The 12,782-nt window shown below is 43.5% G+C and overlaps 1 protein-coding gene across 1 annotated transcript in view; it reads left to right on the forward strand.

Annotated features, from left to right (window-relative positions):
- The first annotated feature begins 702 nt into the window (after positions 1-702).
- Positions 703-12,782, forward strand: part of SPAG9 (sperm associated antigen 9) — a 133,418-nt gene continuing 121,338 nt past the window's right edge. The window contains exon 1 of the mRNA XM_047081026.1: positions 703-1,183. Within this exon, the coding sequence (XP_046936982.1) occupies positions 881-1,183 (303 nt within the window). The 5' untranslated portion in view covers positions 703-880. The remainder of the gene's footprint in view (positions 1,184-12,782) is intronic.

Here is a 12,782-nt window from a genome sequence, read left to right on the forward strand (position 1 = left end):
AAAGTGCGAGATGTGGCGTTGCAGTTTTATCCTTCTCCAGAATGCTTTGCACTTCCTCTGTTTCAGGCTATCCTTACTCTCGTTATCCCCAAATAGTTGTATCGAGACCACCTTACCACTCAGGGAGACCTCGCCTTAGTAAGGTTGCTGTTCCTCTCCCTCAGTTTCCCACTCTTCTCTGAGCCTGAGATTCTTAACCTGAACTGGTTTGAACCCCACATCAGCCTCCTTCCCGTTCTAGCTGCGTGACCTTGAGTGAACCACAACTTTTCCGGGCCTACTTTCCTTGTCTGTGAGACGAACGTCTACCGCACCACGCCTGGTGTGAGGAACAAATGAGAAAGCCCTTTGTGAGCTTAAAAAGGCAGTAGAAATGTTAGCTATGTTAATTCTGGACTGCTAGTCACTCTTCCAGAACCCCTCCCTTTCCTTTGGGACCCGCCCAGCAAATCCCGCCGGGGGCTGACAGTTCTCGCCACCCTCTTCCCGCAGCCTTTCCCATTGGCGAACGCGCCCGCCGCGCGGCGCCCAGTGGTGACGCCACGGCGCCCCCTCCGCCGGCGCACGATGACGCATGGCCCCGCCCCCGGCCGCGCCTGGCCTCCCGCGGGGCCCCGCCCATCGGGCCGACGCGGCGCGGGTCCCGCCCCGCAGGTGACGTGTGGCGCGCGCGGCCCGGCCGCCCCGGCAGTTGGTGCAGCGGCCGTTGGGCTGAGTGCGCTCACCCCACCCCTCCCCTCCTCGGGCCCGGGCCCCCCACCCCGCCGGGCGCAGCCCCAGCCCCAGCCCTAGCCCCAGCCCTAGCCCCAGCCGGGCCCGTCCCGTGCGGGCCCGTGCCGCCTCCTCAGCCGGCGACGCCCCGGGCCGCCCGCCCGCCACCATGGAGCTGGAGGACGGTGTGGTGTACCAGGAGGAGCCCGGCGGCTCCGGGGCCGTGATGTCGGAGCGGGTGTCCGGCCTGGCCGGCTCCATCTACCGCGAGTTCGAGCGGCTCATCGGGCGCTACGACGAGGAGGTGGTCAAGGAGCTGATGCCACTGGTGGTGGCCGTGCTGGAGAACCTGGACTCGGTGTTCGCGCAGGACCAGGAGCACCAGGTGGAGCTGGAGCTGCTGCGGGACGACAACGAGCAGCTCATCACCCAGTACGAGCGGGAGAAGGCGCTGCGCAAGCACGCCGAGGAGGTGAGGGCCCGCCGGCGGGGAGGGCGGGGGCCGGGCCCGAGGGCAGGCCGGGGGGCCGGGGGTCGCGGCCCGGCCCGGCCCGGGAGGGGGCGCGCCGGGCCTCCTGGAGGCGGGCCCGAGGCCGAAGCCCCCCGGGCCGAGCCCGCGGCCGCGAGGTCCTCAGGACCCCGGCCGGCGTCGGAAGCCGAGGCAGGCTAGTGAGTGTCCGGGGGAGGGGAGGGAGGTGAGGAGGCAAGGCCCGGGGAGGAAGCCGCAGCTTGGCCTGAGGGCACCTGAGGTTGACTGAGGGCGATTTTAGTGTGGCTGGCTCTCGCTTGTAGTTTAGGGAAGTTTCCGACCACCGTAGGATAGTCAGATGGCAGTTCAAACTTTTACCATGGTGTGTGTGTGCGTATGTGTGTGTGGAAGGGGGGGTGTATTTAAATACTTCTGTCCTGGATATGTAACTTCCGCTGGTTCCAGTACCTTTCCAGGGGGTTGCTGCTTTGGGAAGTTAGAGATCTCCCTCTTTCGGTCAGTTTCTTCTTGACGTCTTAGCCCTGTTGAAAAAGAGGTTTTATTTTGTTTTATGTGCCTTGGTTGACACTTTGTCAACACTTAGATGTTGTAGAGCAACACTCTGTAAATATAGAGAGTGTACAGTTTTATTTTGGTGGTATCTCACACCAAAGCGTTCCTCCGTGTCAGGTGATCACCTTGGACAGTTCCCCGTAAAAACCCTCCCGTTTATTTATAAAGAGGACTGGGGGCGGGGCGGGGTTGAGGAGGTGTAGGCGACTATGGGCAACCTTGTTCAGACTGCAATTTACAGGTGCCCTTGGCCGGCTGTTAACCCTGGCATCTCTGCAGTGACCTCGGCGCCCTCACCTCGAGCCTGAACCTTTTGGAGCTCTGGAGTAGCAAGTGATAGGCCTTGGACTTCTTGAGACAGTCAAAGATTTAAGCTTTCAGGCTGTGCTGGCATTATTTCTCTTGAACTTAACTAATGCAGGGGAAGTGTCCTGTTCATCTTTGTTTGTGAGCATCTAGCACACCTAGCTAAATACATGGTGATAGAAGGAAGCTAAGTAAGTAATTATTGAACCAACAATATGTTCTCTTTCAAAAATGCTTGAAAAGTTATTAGGATGTGAGATTTGTTTCGCAGCTTATTTCCTAGCCCTAATTTAAACTTTTAATTTTGTCACATATACCTTTGTGTTAGGTCCAGTAGTTCCTTTTTCTTTTCCTTTAAAAAAAAAATTGTTTTAAATTTATTTTAGAGTGGGGGGGAGGGGCAGAGAGAGAGAGAGAAAGAGAGGTGGGGGGTGGGGGGAGAGGGGAAATCTTAAGTAGGCTCCACACTAGGAGCAGAGCCCAATGCAGGGCTGGATCCCAGGACCCTAAGATCATGACCCTGAGCCAAAATCAGGTCCAACACTCTACTGACTGAGCCACCCAGGAGCCCCATTTCTTCTCTCTCTCTCTTTTTTTCATGTTTATTTATTTTTGAGAGAAGGAGAGTGTTGAGTGGGGGAAGGGCAGAGAGAGAGAGGAAGACACAGAATCTGAAGCAGGCTCCAGGCTCTGAGCTGTCAGTGCAGAGTGATGCGGGGCTCGTACTCACAGACCGCGAGATCATAGCCTGAGCCGAAGTCAGACACTTAACTGACTGAGCCACCCAGGCATCCCTCTTCTCTTTTTTTAAAGCTGGACTATAGCAATGATTTTTAGTTCTAATTTTGTGATCCATTTGTCTCAAAGCAATGGCATTGGATTTGCCAAGTAAACTTGACTTTATTTCAAGAGTATTTCCAAGTACATAGGGAGGAAGGGATTGAAAAAAAATCTAAAGATGGGATTGTGGAGCGCCTGGGTGGCTCACTTGGTTAAGTGTCCACTCTTGATTTTGGCTCAGGTCATGATCTCACGGTTCATGAGTTCAAGCCCCACATTGGGCTCTGTGCTGACAGCATGGAGCCTACTTGGGATTCTCGCTCTCTGCCCCTCCTGTGTGTGTTCTCTCACTCTCTCCTCTCTCTCAAAATAAAAAACAACAACAACAAAAAGATGGGATTGCGATTTCTAGTTTATTAGCACTGTTTATAGAACAGGGGTGCTATACTACCACTGCAGTGGCCTGCTGTGTCTTCATCCTCATACAGACCCTCCCCAGTATTGGGTAATGGGAGGTACTGGGAAGAGACATATATACACAGGTGAGGAGCAACCCCAGCATGAACCTATCACCTTGGATAAAAGAAATGCTCCCTCCAGTTTTAAACTCCTTTAGGGCTGTGTGAACATGGCAAAAGGCCAGGATCACACGTGCTAAGAAAAACATCTGCCACAGGTTGCAGAATCAGAAAATAAAACTAACTGCCAGGCACTGGACTGTATATTAATTTCATAAGTAAGTGACTTTTTTTTTTTTTTTTTAATTTGGTCTTGGGAGAGAGAGTGTGTGTGTCATCGAGAGCATAAGCGGGGGAGGGGCAGAGAGCGAGAGAGAATCCCAAACAGACTCCACACTGTCAGCAAGGAGCCCAACACAGGGCTCTAACCCAGGAACCGTGAGATTTACCTCAACAGAAATCAAGAGTCAGATGCTTAACTGGCTGAGCCACCCAGGTGCCCCAGTAAATGACTTTTAAAAAATGAGTTGTCCGATGACTTTTTTTGTAACTGATACTTTTTCAAACATGTCTGTAAATTCTAATGAAACCTTTGGGCAAAGAGCCATGACCTGAGAATAGAGAGCATTGATGAAATGCTAGATGAGCCAATTCCCAGAACATAAACATAAAACCACCTTGTTATCCCTTTTCATGTAAGATGATAAATCAAGATTTACCCAGTCTCCAGAAATTCAGTCTTTCTTAGGCCAACAGGCACAAGTGAATTCTGTGTTTAATTTTTTGTGAGTGCTCTGTTTGTGGCCTTTAATATGGAGCCTAAGAGTCTGCTATTACAGCAAAAGTGCCTCCGGGTATTTACAGCAAAAGTATTTGAAAGCCTGGAAATTGTCCATTACTAGAAAGTGTAAAGTAAATTCTGAGCACCTTTGTGGAAATTTAGGAGGGTATATAAATGGTGAGAATGTTTTAGGGGGTGTAAAGTACTTTAATCTCTTGCTTGCAGGAATTCTCAGCAAGGGATCGGAAATTTAATCTTTATTCTAGTGGTATTACTTAATTTGAATACTTTCTTTTTCTTTGCTTTTATTTGAATTTTTGTGTGTGTAGTTAGTCTGCTGTTTTTGTGAATCTTTAAAAACAACCTAAAGGAGGGGTGTCTGGGTGGCTCAGTTGGTTGACATCCAAGTCTCAATTTTGGTTCAGATCATGATCCCAGAGTAGTGGGATCAAGTCCGAGCTGAGCATGGAACCTGCTTGAGATTCTCTCTCTCCTTTTCTCTCTCTGTCTCTATCTCTCTATTTCTCTCTCCCTCCCTCCCTCGTGCTGCCCCTCTCCCCACCTCATGCTCTCGCTCTCAAAAAAAAAAAAATTAAAGACAACATAAGAAGGGCTGATTTTAGACAAATTTATGATCAGTTTCGAATGCTAATCAAGATATCTATCATCTTATTACTTGCTACTCTCCCCTATGGGCTCTCTGCTCATCTTACATCTTTCTATTTCTTATCTAAGTCCTGTGTGATGCCTTTGCCGATGCTGTTCCCTTGGCCTAGAATGATTTTCTTTCTTTCTTTTTTTTTTAATGTTTAATTATTTATTTTTGAGAGTGAGAGAGAGAGCGAGAGCGAGCAGTGGAGGGGGAGAGAGTTAAGATTTTATTTTTAAGTAATCTCTACATCCAATGTGGGGCTCAAACTTATGACCCTGAGGTCAAGAGTGGTATGCTCTACTAACTGAGCCAGCCAGGTGCCCCCAATCAGTTTTTGTTTTTGTTTTTGTTTTGTAATATATATTTTCAGTTTATTTATTTATTTTGAGAGAGAGTGCAAGTGGGGGAGAGGCAGAGAGAGAGGGAGAGAGAATCCATAGCGGGCTCTGCACTGTCAGTGTAGAGCCCCATGTGAGGCTCCAACTTACCAACTGCAAGATCACGGACTGAGCCAAAATCAAGAGTTGGATGCTTAATCGACTAAGCCACTCAGATGCCCCTATTAGTGATTTTTGAAAACAAAAGTTTTTATACAGAGTGATCTGGAGAGAGATGTTATTCTTGGGAAGAATATGTTAGTGTTTTGATGTTTTTGTTTGTGCAAGTTCTGATTCTTTTAAAATAAACATGATTGCTTTGAGTAACTAAAAAAATGACAATACTTTTCTGATAAGTAGGCAAATGAGTTTAAGAACCCTTTCCTTAGAAGTTTAGTTCCAAGTGATTCTGTGGGCCTTGTTTCTTATCACCATTATTTTCAAAGTGAGAGTTTATTTAGCATGATTGAATAGAGGGAGACTGCACATAAAAATAAAGGTGCACCCTTTTCAATCCTCCCTTTCCTTCCTGCACTATAGAAGCACATCTGAAGAGAATGAGCTGAGGAGAGAATATCCTTGCTGGGAGGAAGATTTGCATGATGTTATGACTGCTTTTCTGTGGCTTTTTGCTTAAAAAATTGAGGTGATTAAATGATGAGGTGAGGGGCACCTGGGTGGCTCAGTTGGTTAAGCATCTGACTTCAACTCAGGGCATGATCTCGCGGTTCGTGAGTTGGAGCCCCGCGTCAGGCTCTGTGCTGACAGCTCGGAGCCTGGAGCCTGTTTCAGATTCTGTGTCTCCCCCTCTCTCTGTCCCTCCCCTGTTCACTCTCTGTCTCTGTCTCAAGAATAAATAAACATTAAAAAAAAAAATAATAAAAAATGCTGAGGTGAGAGAGACCACCAAGAATTTTCAAATTAACTTTTCCCCAGTGAATCAGCACTTAAAGCAGAAACAAAATTGATGTTTTATATGAAGACTGTAATCAAATTGTTTTCTTTGGAAGTGTGTGAACATGGGAGTGATAAGATTTTTGGGCAGGAAAGCAGGCATGGATATTCAGTGTTCTTTTTATTGATATAGTTCTCATTCATAAGAAATATTTTATTTTTTAAAATGTTTATTTATTTTTGAGAGAGAAAGATAGAAAAAGAGAGAGAGGTAGAGAGAATCCCAAGCAGGCTCTGTGCGGTTAGTGCAAAGATTGACATGGGGCTCAAACTCACGAACCATGAGATAGTGACTTGTGCCGAAACCAAGAGTCGGGTGCTTAACTGACTGAGCTACTCAAGTGCCTATCATAAAAAATATTTTAATCAAACCTGTTGAAGAAGTTAACTTTTTTAAAAATGTGTTTTTATTTATTTTGAGAGGAGAGAGAGTGGGGCAGTGGCAGAGAGAGAAAGAGAATCCCAAACAGGCTTCTCACTGTCAGCACAGAGCCTGATTCAAAGCTTGATCCCATGAAACATGAGATCATGACCTAAGCAGAAACCAGCAGTTGGACACTTAAGAGGCTAAGCCACCCAGGCACCTTGAAGAAGTTAATTTTGATTTGTTTGCAAGGTAATTTACAATGACAGTTAAGTTCATCTCTTTAATAAACACTTAAAAAGGAAAATTTGATGTCTCTTCACTGAGTTATGTGACTTTTTATCAAGGAATAGGAGTGAAGAGTAATTTTGCATACTTATAACTTAAATTTTGTTGATAGTGGCTGCTGAAGACTTAGTTGAAGAACTGAAATTACACGTCTGCCTCAACATTAAGTTTATTTTGTGCCTTTAGTACTGTTGTTATTTAAATCAGTAATTGTGATGGTTCTTCAGACTTCTAGCCTTAATTCTGTCAACTCTATTGGCTTAAAGAATTGAACTTTGGAGTTCCTGGGTGGCTCAGTCAGTTGGGCCTCTGACTTCGACTCAGGTCATGATCTCATGGTTCGTGGGTTTGAGCCCCGCATGGGGCTCTGTGCTTATAGCTCCGAGCCTGGAGCCTGCTTCTGCTTCTGTGTCTCCCTCTCTCTCCGCCCCTCCCCTGCTCACGCTGTCTCTGTCTCTCAAAAATAAATGAATGTAAAAAAAAAAAAAGAAAAAAAAGAATTGAACTTTGCTGCTTTATTTCACAAAAGAAGAGCATTAGGAGAGGGTGGCCAAATGTCAGTACAGGAGAGCAAATTGGTGTCCAGGGAGTATCAGCATTTGTCATCTTACATGTTTGAATATACGTGTTATTTATTAGCTTTCAAACTCCTTCTATTTATTTATTTTTTAAATGTTTATTTATTTTGAGAGAGAGAGAGGGCGAGAGAGAAAATCTGACAGTGCATAGCAACGTGGGGCTTGAACTCACGAACTGCGAGATCATGACCTGAGCCAAAATCAAGCATTGGACCTGAACTGACTGAGCTACCCAGGAGCCCCCATATTTTCATATTTTAAAAAATACTGTTGTTGGGGCACCAGGCTAGCTCAGTCGGTAGAGCATGTGACTCTTGATCTCAGAATTGTGAGTTCAAGCCCCAGTTTGGGCCTAGAGTTTACTTAAAAACAAACAAACGAATGTTTTTTTCTTGCTGAACCATTTGATAAACTTCATACTGCTCTTGGTCAGTCCCTACTTCGAGACCCTTTCTGAAATGAACAATCTGTTTGTTCTCTAGGTGCGTGTTTGAATGTGGTGGTGATGGGTTGTTGTCTTTTGAAATGGCAGTCCCTTAACCATTGATGGTTATTAACTCTTAAGACAGATCTTATCCTTTTTTTACCTTCAGAGATTTCTGAATGTAGGTATATAACTGAGATACCATTATGTGTCCTTGCTTTAGGGACATTCACGTTTTCATTTGGTTAAAATCTCAAAAGAGAGGGAATCTGGCTGGCTCTGTCAGAAGAGCGTGATCTCTGGCTGGGAGTTTGAGCCCCATGTTTGGGTGTAGAGATTACTAAAAGAAACAAAAACGTTTTTATTTTATTTTATTTTATTTTATTTTATTTTATTTTATTTTATTTTATTTTATTTTATTTTTTTAACGTTTATTTATTTTTGAGACAGAGAGAGACAGAGTATGAATGGGGGAGGGTCAGAGAGAGGGAGACACAGAATCTGAAACAGGCTCCAGGCTCTGAGCTGTCAGCACAGAGCCCGATGCGGGGCTCGAACTCACGGACCTTGACCTGAGCCGAAGTCGGCCGCTTAACCGACTGAGCCACCCAGGCGCCCCAACAAAAACTTTTTTTAAAACAAACTTCTTTCTTTCTATTTCTTTTTTAATTTTTATTTTGAGAGAGAGAGAGAGACAGGGAGAGACAGTGCACAGGCGGGGGAGCAACAGAAAGGGAGAGAGAGAAAATCCTAAGCAGGCTCCACACTGGCAGCATATGGCCGGATGTGAGAACTCCGAACCTCGAGATCATGACCTGAGCCGAAGTCAATACTCGGACACGTAACTGACTGAGCCATCCCGGTGCCCCAACAAAAACTCTAAAATCACAAGAGAGAATATAAAAACGGTAAGGTACCTAGCTAGATCAGGTAGATCTCTAATGAGAGGATGGATTAGTAGGGTAAGGACTGCTCACTAGGTTACTGTGGTATGTACCATAGCTTGGTGATCCCGTTCTGTGCCTGGGTCTGCTTCCTGTTTCTCGGACTCCTTAGCTTACGGTTCACTACACACTGCATATTTCAATCATATGGAGACTTTGGTTCCCAGTGGAGATAGTATTAGAATCTAGCCAAAAAATGTGTTTTGTTGGCCAAGTTAATGGCTGAGTTATTTTAAAAATAGTTTTTTTGCTGTGTTCAACACTCATAATGAATACAGCTCTTACCTAAATAAATTACTATTTGGTGGAGATCAAATATATCAACATAGACCCAGTTTAATAATATATGTAATGTGTGTATTCAGAAAAGCTGATATTTAAAAGTATGTGCATATAATACTATACATTTTGAGATTTTAGCCAGTGATGTTTGTTTATTTATTTTTAGTAATCTCTACACCCAGTGTGGGGCTTGAACTCAGGAACCTGAGATCAAGAATTGCATGCTCTTCCCACTGAGCCAGCCAGGCCATATTTAGTTATTAGGTTTTTTTTTTTTTTTAATTTTATAAGTTTATTTATTTTGAGAGAGAGAGACAGAGCGAGAGAGAGAGAGAGAGGATGAATGGGGTAGAGGCAGAGAGAGAAAGGGAGAGAGAATTCCAAGCAGGCTCAGTGCTGTCAGTGCAGAGCCTGTCAAGGGGCTCAAACTCGTGCATTGTGAGATTGTGACCTGAGCTGAGATCAAGAGTTGGATGCTTAACCCACTGGGCCACCCAGGCGCCCCTAGTTATCTGAATGCAAGACTGTTTTATTCACTTAGGGATTGTAGTATCTAATAGTTTGGCATAATAGGTGCCTCCAAAAATTTTGGAACTCAACCATGGGAATTTACATATATATTTTTTAATTCATTTCATTTCATTTCATTTCTTTTCTTTTGAGAGAGGTAATGAGCATGAGTTGGGGAGGGGTTGGAGAGAGGTGGGGAGAGAGAATCCCAAGCAGGTCCATGCTAACAGCCTTGGGGGGAGGGGGGCACTTGGCTTCATCCCACAAACTGAGATCATGACCTGAGCTGAAATCAAGATGCTTAACGGACTGAGCCACCCAGGGGCCCTGGGGAATCTACCTATTAATACAATAGAGAGGTTTCCAAGTTGAGGATATAGAGTTATTAGGAACTTTGAAATATTGTTTTTTTGTTTTTTTTTTTTTTAAGTCAGTAAACTTTTTCAGTAAATCCTTCCCCCTGGCTTTTTGTTAAGAAGATGTTCAAACATACAGGAAAACTAAAAGTGCATTGATCATCTGTATATACATCACTTAGATTCAGCAGTTGTTGTATTTACCTGTATATGTGTATGTGTTGTATGTGTATACATATACATATATAGATATATACACTCAAAATTTACACACTTTTAAAGTAAATTGCAGATGTTCTGACATTTCACCTTGGTTCAGTTAGTGGAGCATGGGACTCCTGATCTCAGGGTGGCTGGTGAGTTCTAGCCCCAAACTGAGCATAGAAACTATTTAAAAAAAATAAAAATAATTAAAAAAAATTAAATATAATTTGAAAAAGAGCATTCTTACCACATAACCACAATATTATTTACACTGAGAACATTTTCTGATATTATCTAATATTCTATTTGAATTAATTTTTAAGAGGATAGTATTATGTCTGTTACAAAGATAAATAAGTTAGTATTTTTATAATGATCTAATGTACTCATCTGGAAAGGAAGAAATAATTGCAGTTTAGATACTTTTCTATAAGGAATTTAAATCTGAGACCTATAAGACTGAAAAGTTGGTTAAGATTTTTTATTTAAAGTTACAGCATAAAAATATGAGGGATTGTTTTTCCCCTTTGAAGCCAGAATACAGAAATTGAGAAACTAACCCTATGGTAAATGTTTTCTCTAGTAACCTTTTTTTAGACTTATAATATATTTTCTAGGATATCTCATCTGCTCCAGTAGGATTATAGATCCCGAGAATTTTTTATTTGGGACTCTGCTGATTGGATTCCCTGAGATAGGTTGAGATTTTCTGTGATACTGCATTCTGTTATTGTTCTTTAAAATGTATTTTCACTGGCCCTTCCTGAAGTTATTTTTTAAGAGCTGGGAGGAAACTCCCATGATCTTCTGGTTCTTTCCTATCCCATTTCCATAGGTAGATAGAAAGATAAAAAGATACACAGATGATCAGAAAGAAGAGGGACACTTGGGTGGCTCAGTTGAGTGTCTGACTCTTGATTTTGGCTCAGGTCATAATCTCATGGTTCGTGGGATTGACCCTTACACTGGTTGGTCTCTGTGCTGACAACACAGAGCCTGCTTGGAGTTCTCTCTCCCTCTCTCTCAGCTCCTCCCCTGTTCTTCTCTCTCTCTCTCTTTCTCTCTTTCTCTCAAATAAATAAACATTTAAAAAAAATTTTAAAAGACGCTTAACAACAAAAAAATAAAAATAAAATTAAAAAAAGAACAAATAGGGGCACCTGGGTGGCTTAGTCGGTTAAGTGTCCGACTTCAGCTCAGGTCATGATCTCGCGGTCCGTGAGTTCAAGCCCCGCGTCAGGCTCTGTGCTGATGGCTCAGAGCCTGGAGCCTGTTTCAGATTCTGTGTCTCCCTCTCTCTCTGACCCTCCCCCGTTCATGCTTTGTCTCTCTCTGTCTCAAAAATAAATAAACGTTAAAAAAAAAATTTTTTTTTTTTAAATAAAAAAAATAAAAAAAGAACAAAAATATTTATTGAGCCAGGCAGGCAGTGTTGTAGGCTCTGGGAATATAGCTACAAACGAAACAGACAAGGAAGGTAGCCTGTGCTTTTTTTGGAGTTTATATTATACTAAAGAATAAACAAGCCAGTCACTGTAATTATAGATTGTGATAGATGCCACACAGGAAGTAAAAAAAGGTGATGTGATAAAGAGTAAAGAGGCTGGCACTTTAGATGGAACAAACAAGGTTATAAAAGGTAAGCTGCCCGTGCATGAAAGAATCCATCTCATAAGAGTAAGGTTTTAGACCTGAAACTTTAGATGTATGTATATAGTCAGTTTCTCTTACCCTTTCATTTTTCTTGAAAATTCAGAAAAGTAAGCAGCTCTCATAAGTGCATTTCTTCTGTTTTTTTTTTCTTTTTCTCATACTTCTCAGCAACGTTTGATTCTTTTGGACACTTAAGAAATATCATACACTCACACTATATATACGATATATATATCATATATATACATACATTTTTATTTAAATTCCAGTTAATTCCAGTGTAATATTAGTTTTGGGTGTACAATATGTAGTGATTCACCAATTCCGTACAACACCCTATGCTCATCACAACAAGCACACTCCTTAATCCCCATCACCTGTTTCACCCATCCCCTCCACCGACCTCCCCTCTGGTAATCATCAATTTGTTCTCTATAGTTAAGAGTCTGAAGAAACATATTTTGATTCTGTGGCTTTCAACTCTCTTGGTTTTCTGCTCTTCTTTTTCCTCCTCCTCCTCCCTCTCCTCCTCTCTATACCCAACTTGGGGCTTGAACTCACAAACCTGAGAATAAGAGCTGCATGCTCCACCAACTGAGCCAGCCAGGCACTCCAGTTTTCCTCTTTTCTGACCACTCTGGATTCCTTTTACATTGTTAACTTTGGTATTCCTTGGAGTTCTTTCTGAGCCCCCCTCTAGTTCTCATTTTGTGCCCTGCCTAACTGATACTGTTCATTCCCATGGGTTTAGTTACCGTTTGTTGACCATTCCAAAATGTATATCCCATTCATTCATTTCATAGATATTTAGAGAGTGCTGACTGTGTGCCTGGTGTCCACTGGGGATACAGTGGTGAGCAAAGACAAGATTCTTCTCTCATGAAGTTGACGGCCTGTTAAGAACTTTAGGGCCAGATCTGTCTGTCTGGAGTTTCAGATCCACATTGCTGGTGTTTCTTGGATATGAATGTCTCCTGACATGGCCAAACCTGAACTTCTCTACCAAGCCTGCTGCTCCTCTGTTCTCTTTGTGAGGGATACCACTGTCTGCCTGGCCAGATAGCTCATTACCATCCTTAAGTCTTCTCTCTCCTTCACCCCCATTGCTACCTTCTTTT

The sequence above is a fragment of the Lynx rufus genome, unplaced genomic scaffold, assembly GCF_022079265.1.
Source record: "Lynx rufus isolate CCGP_SWC_20201006 ecotype Redwood Valley unplaced genomic scaffold, mLynRuf1.p SCAF_18, whole genome shotgun sequence".
In the NCBI taxonomy this organism is placed as follows: Eukaryota; Metazoa; Chordata; class Mammalia; order Carnivora; family Felidae; genus Lynx; species Lynx rufus.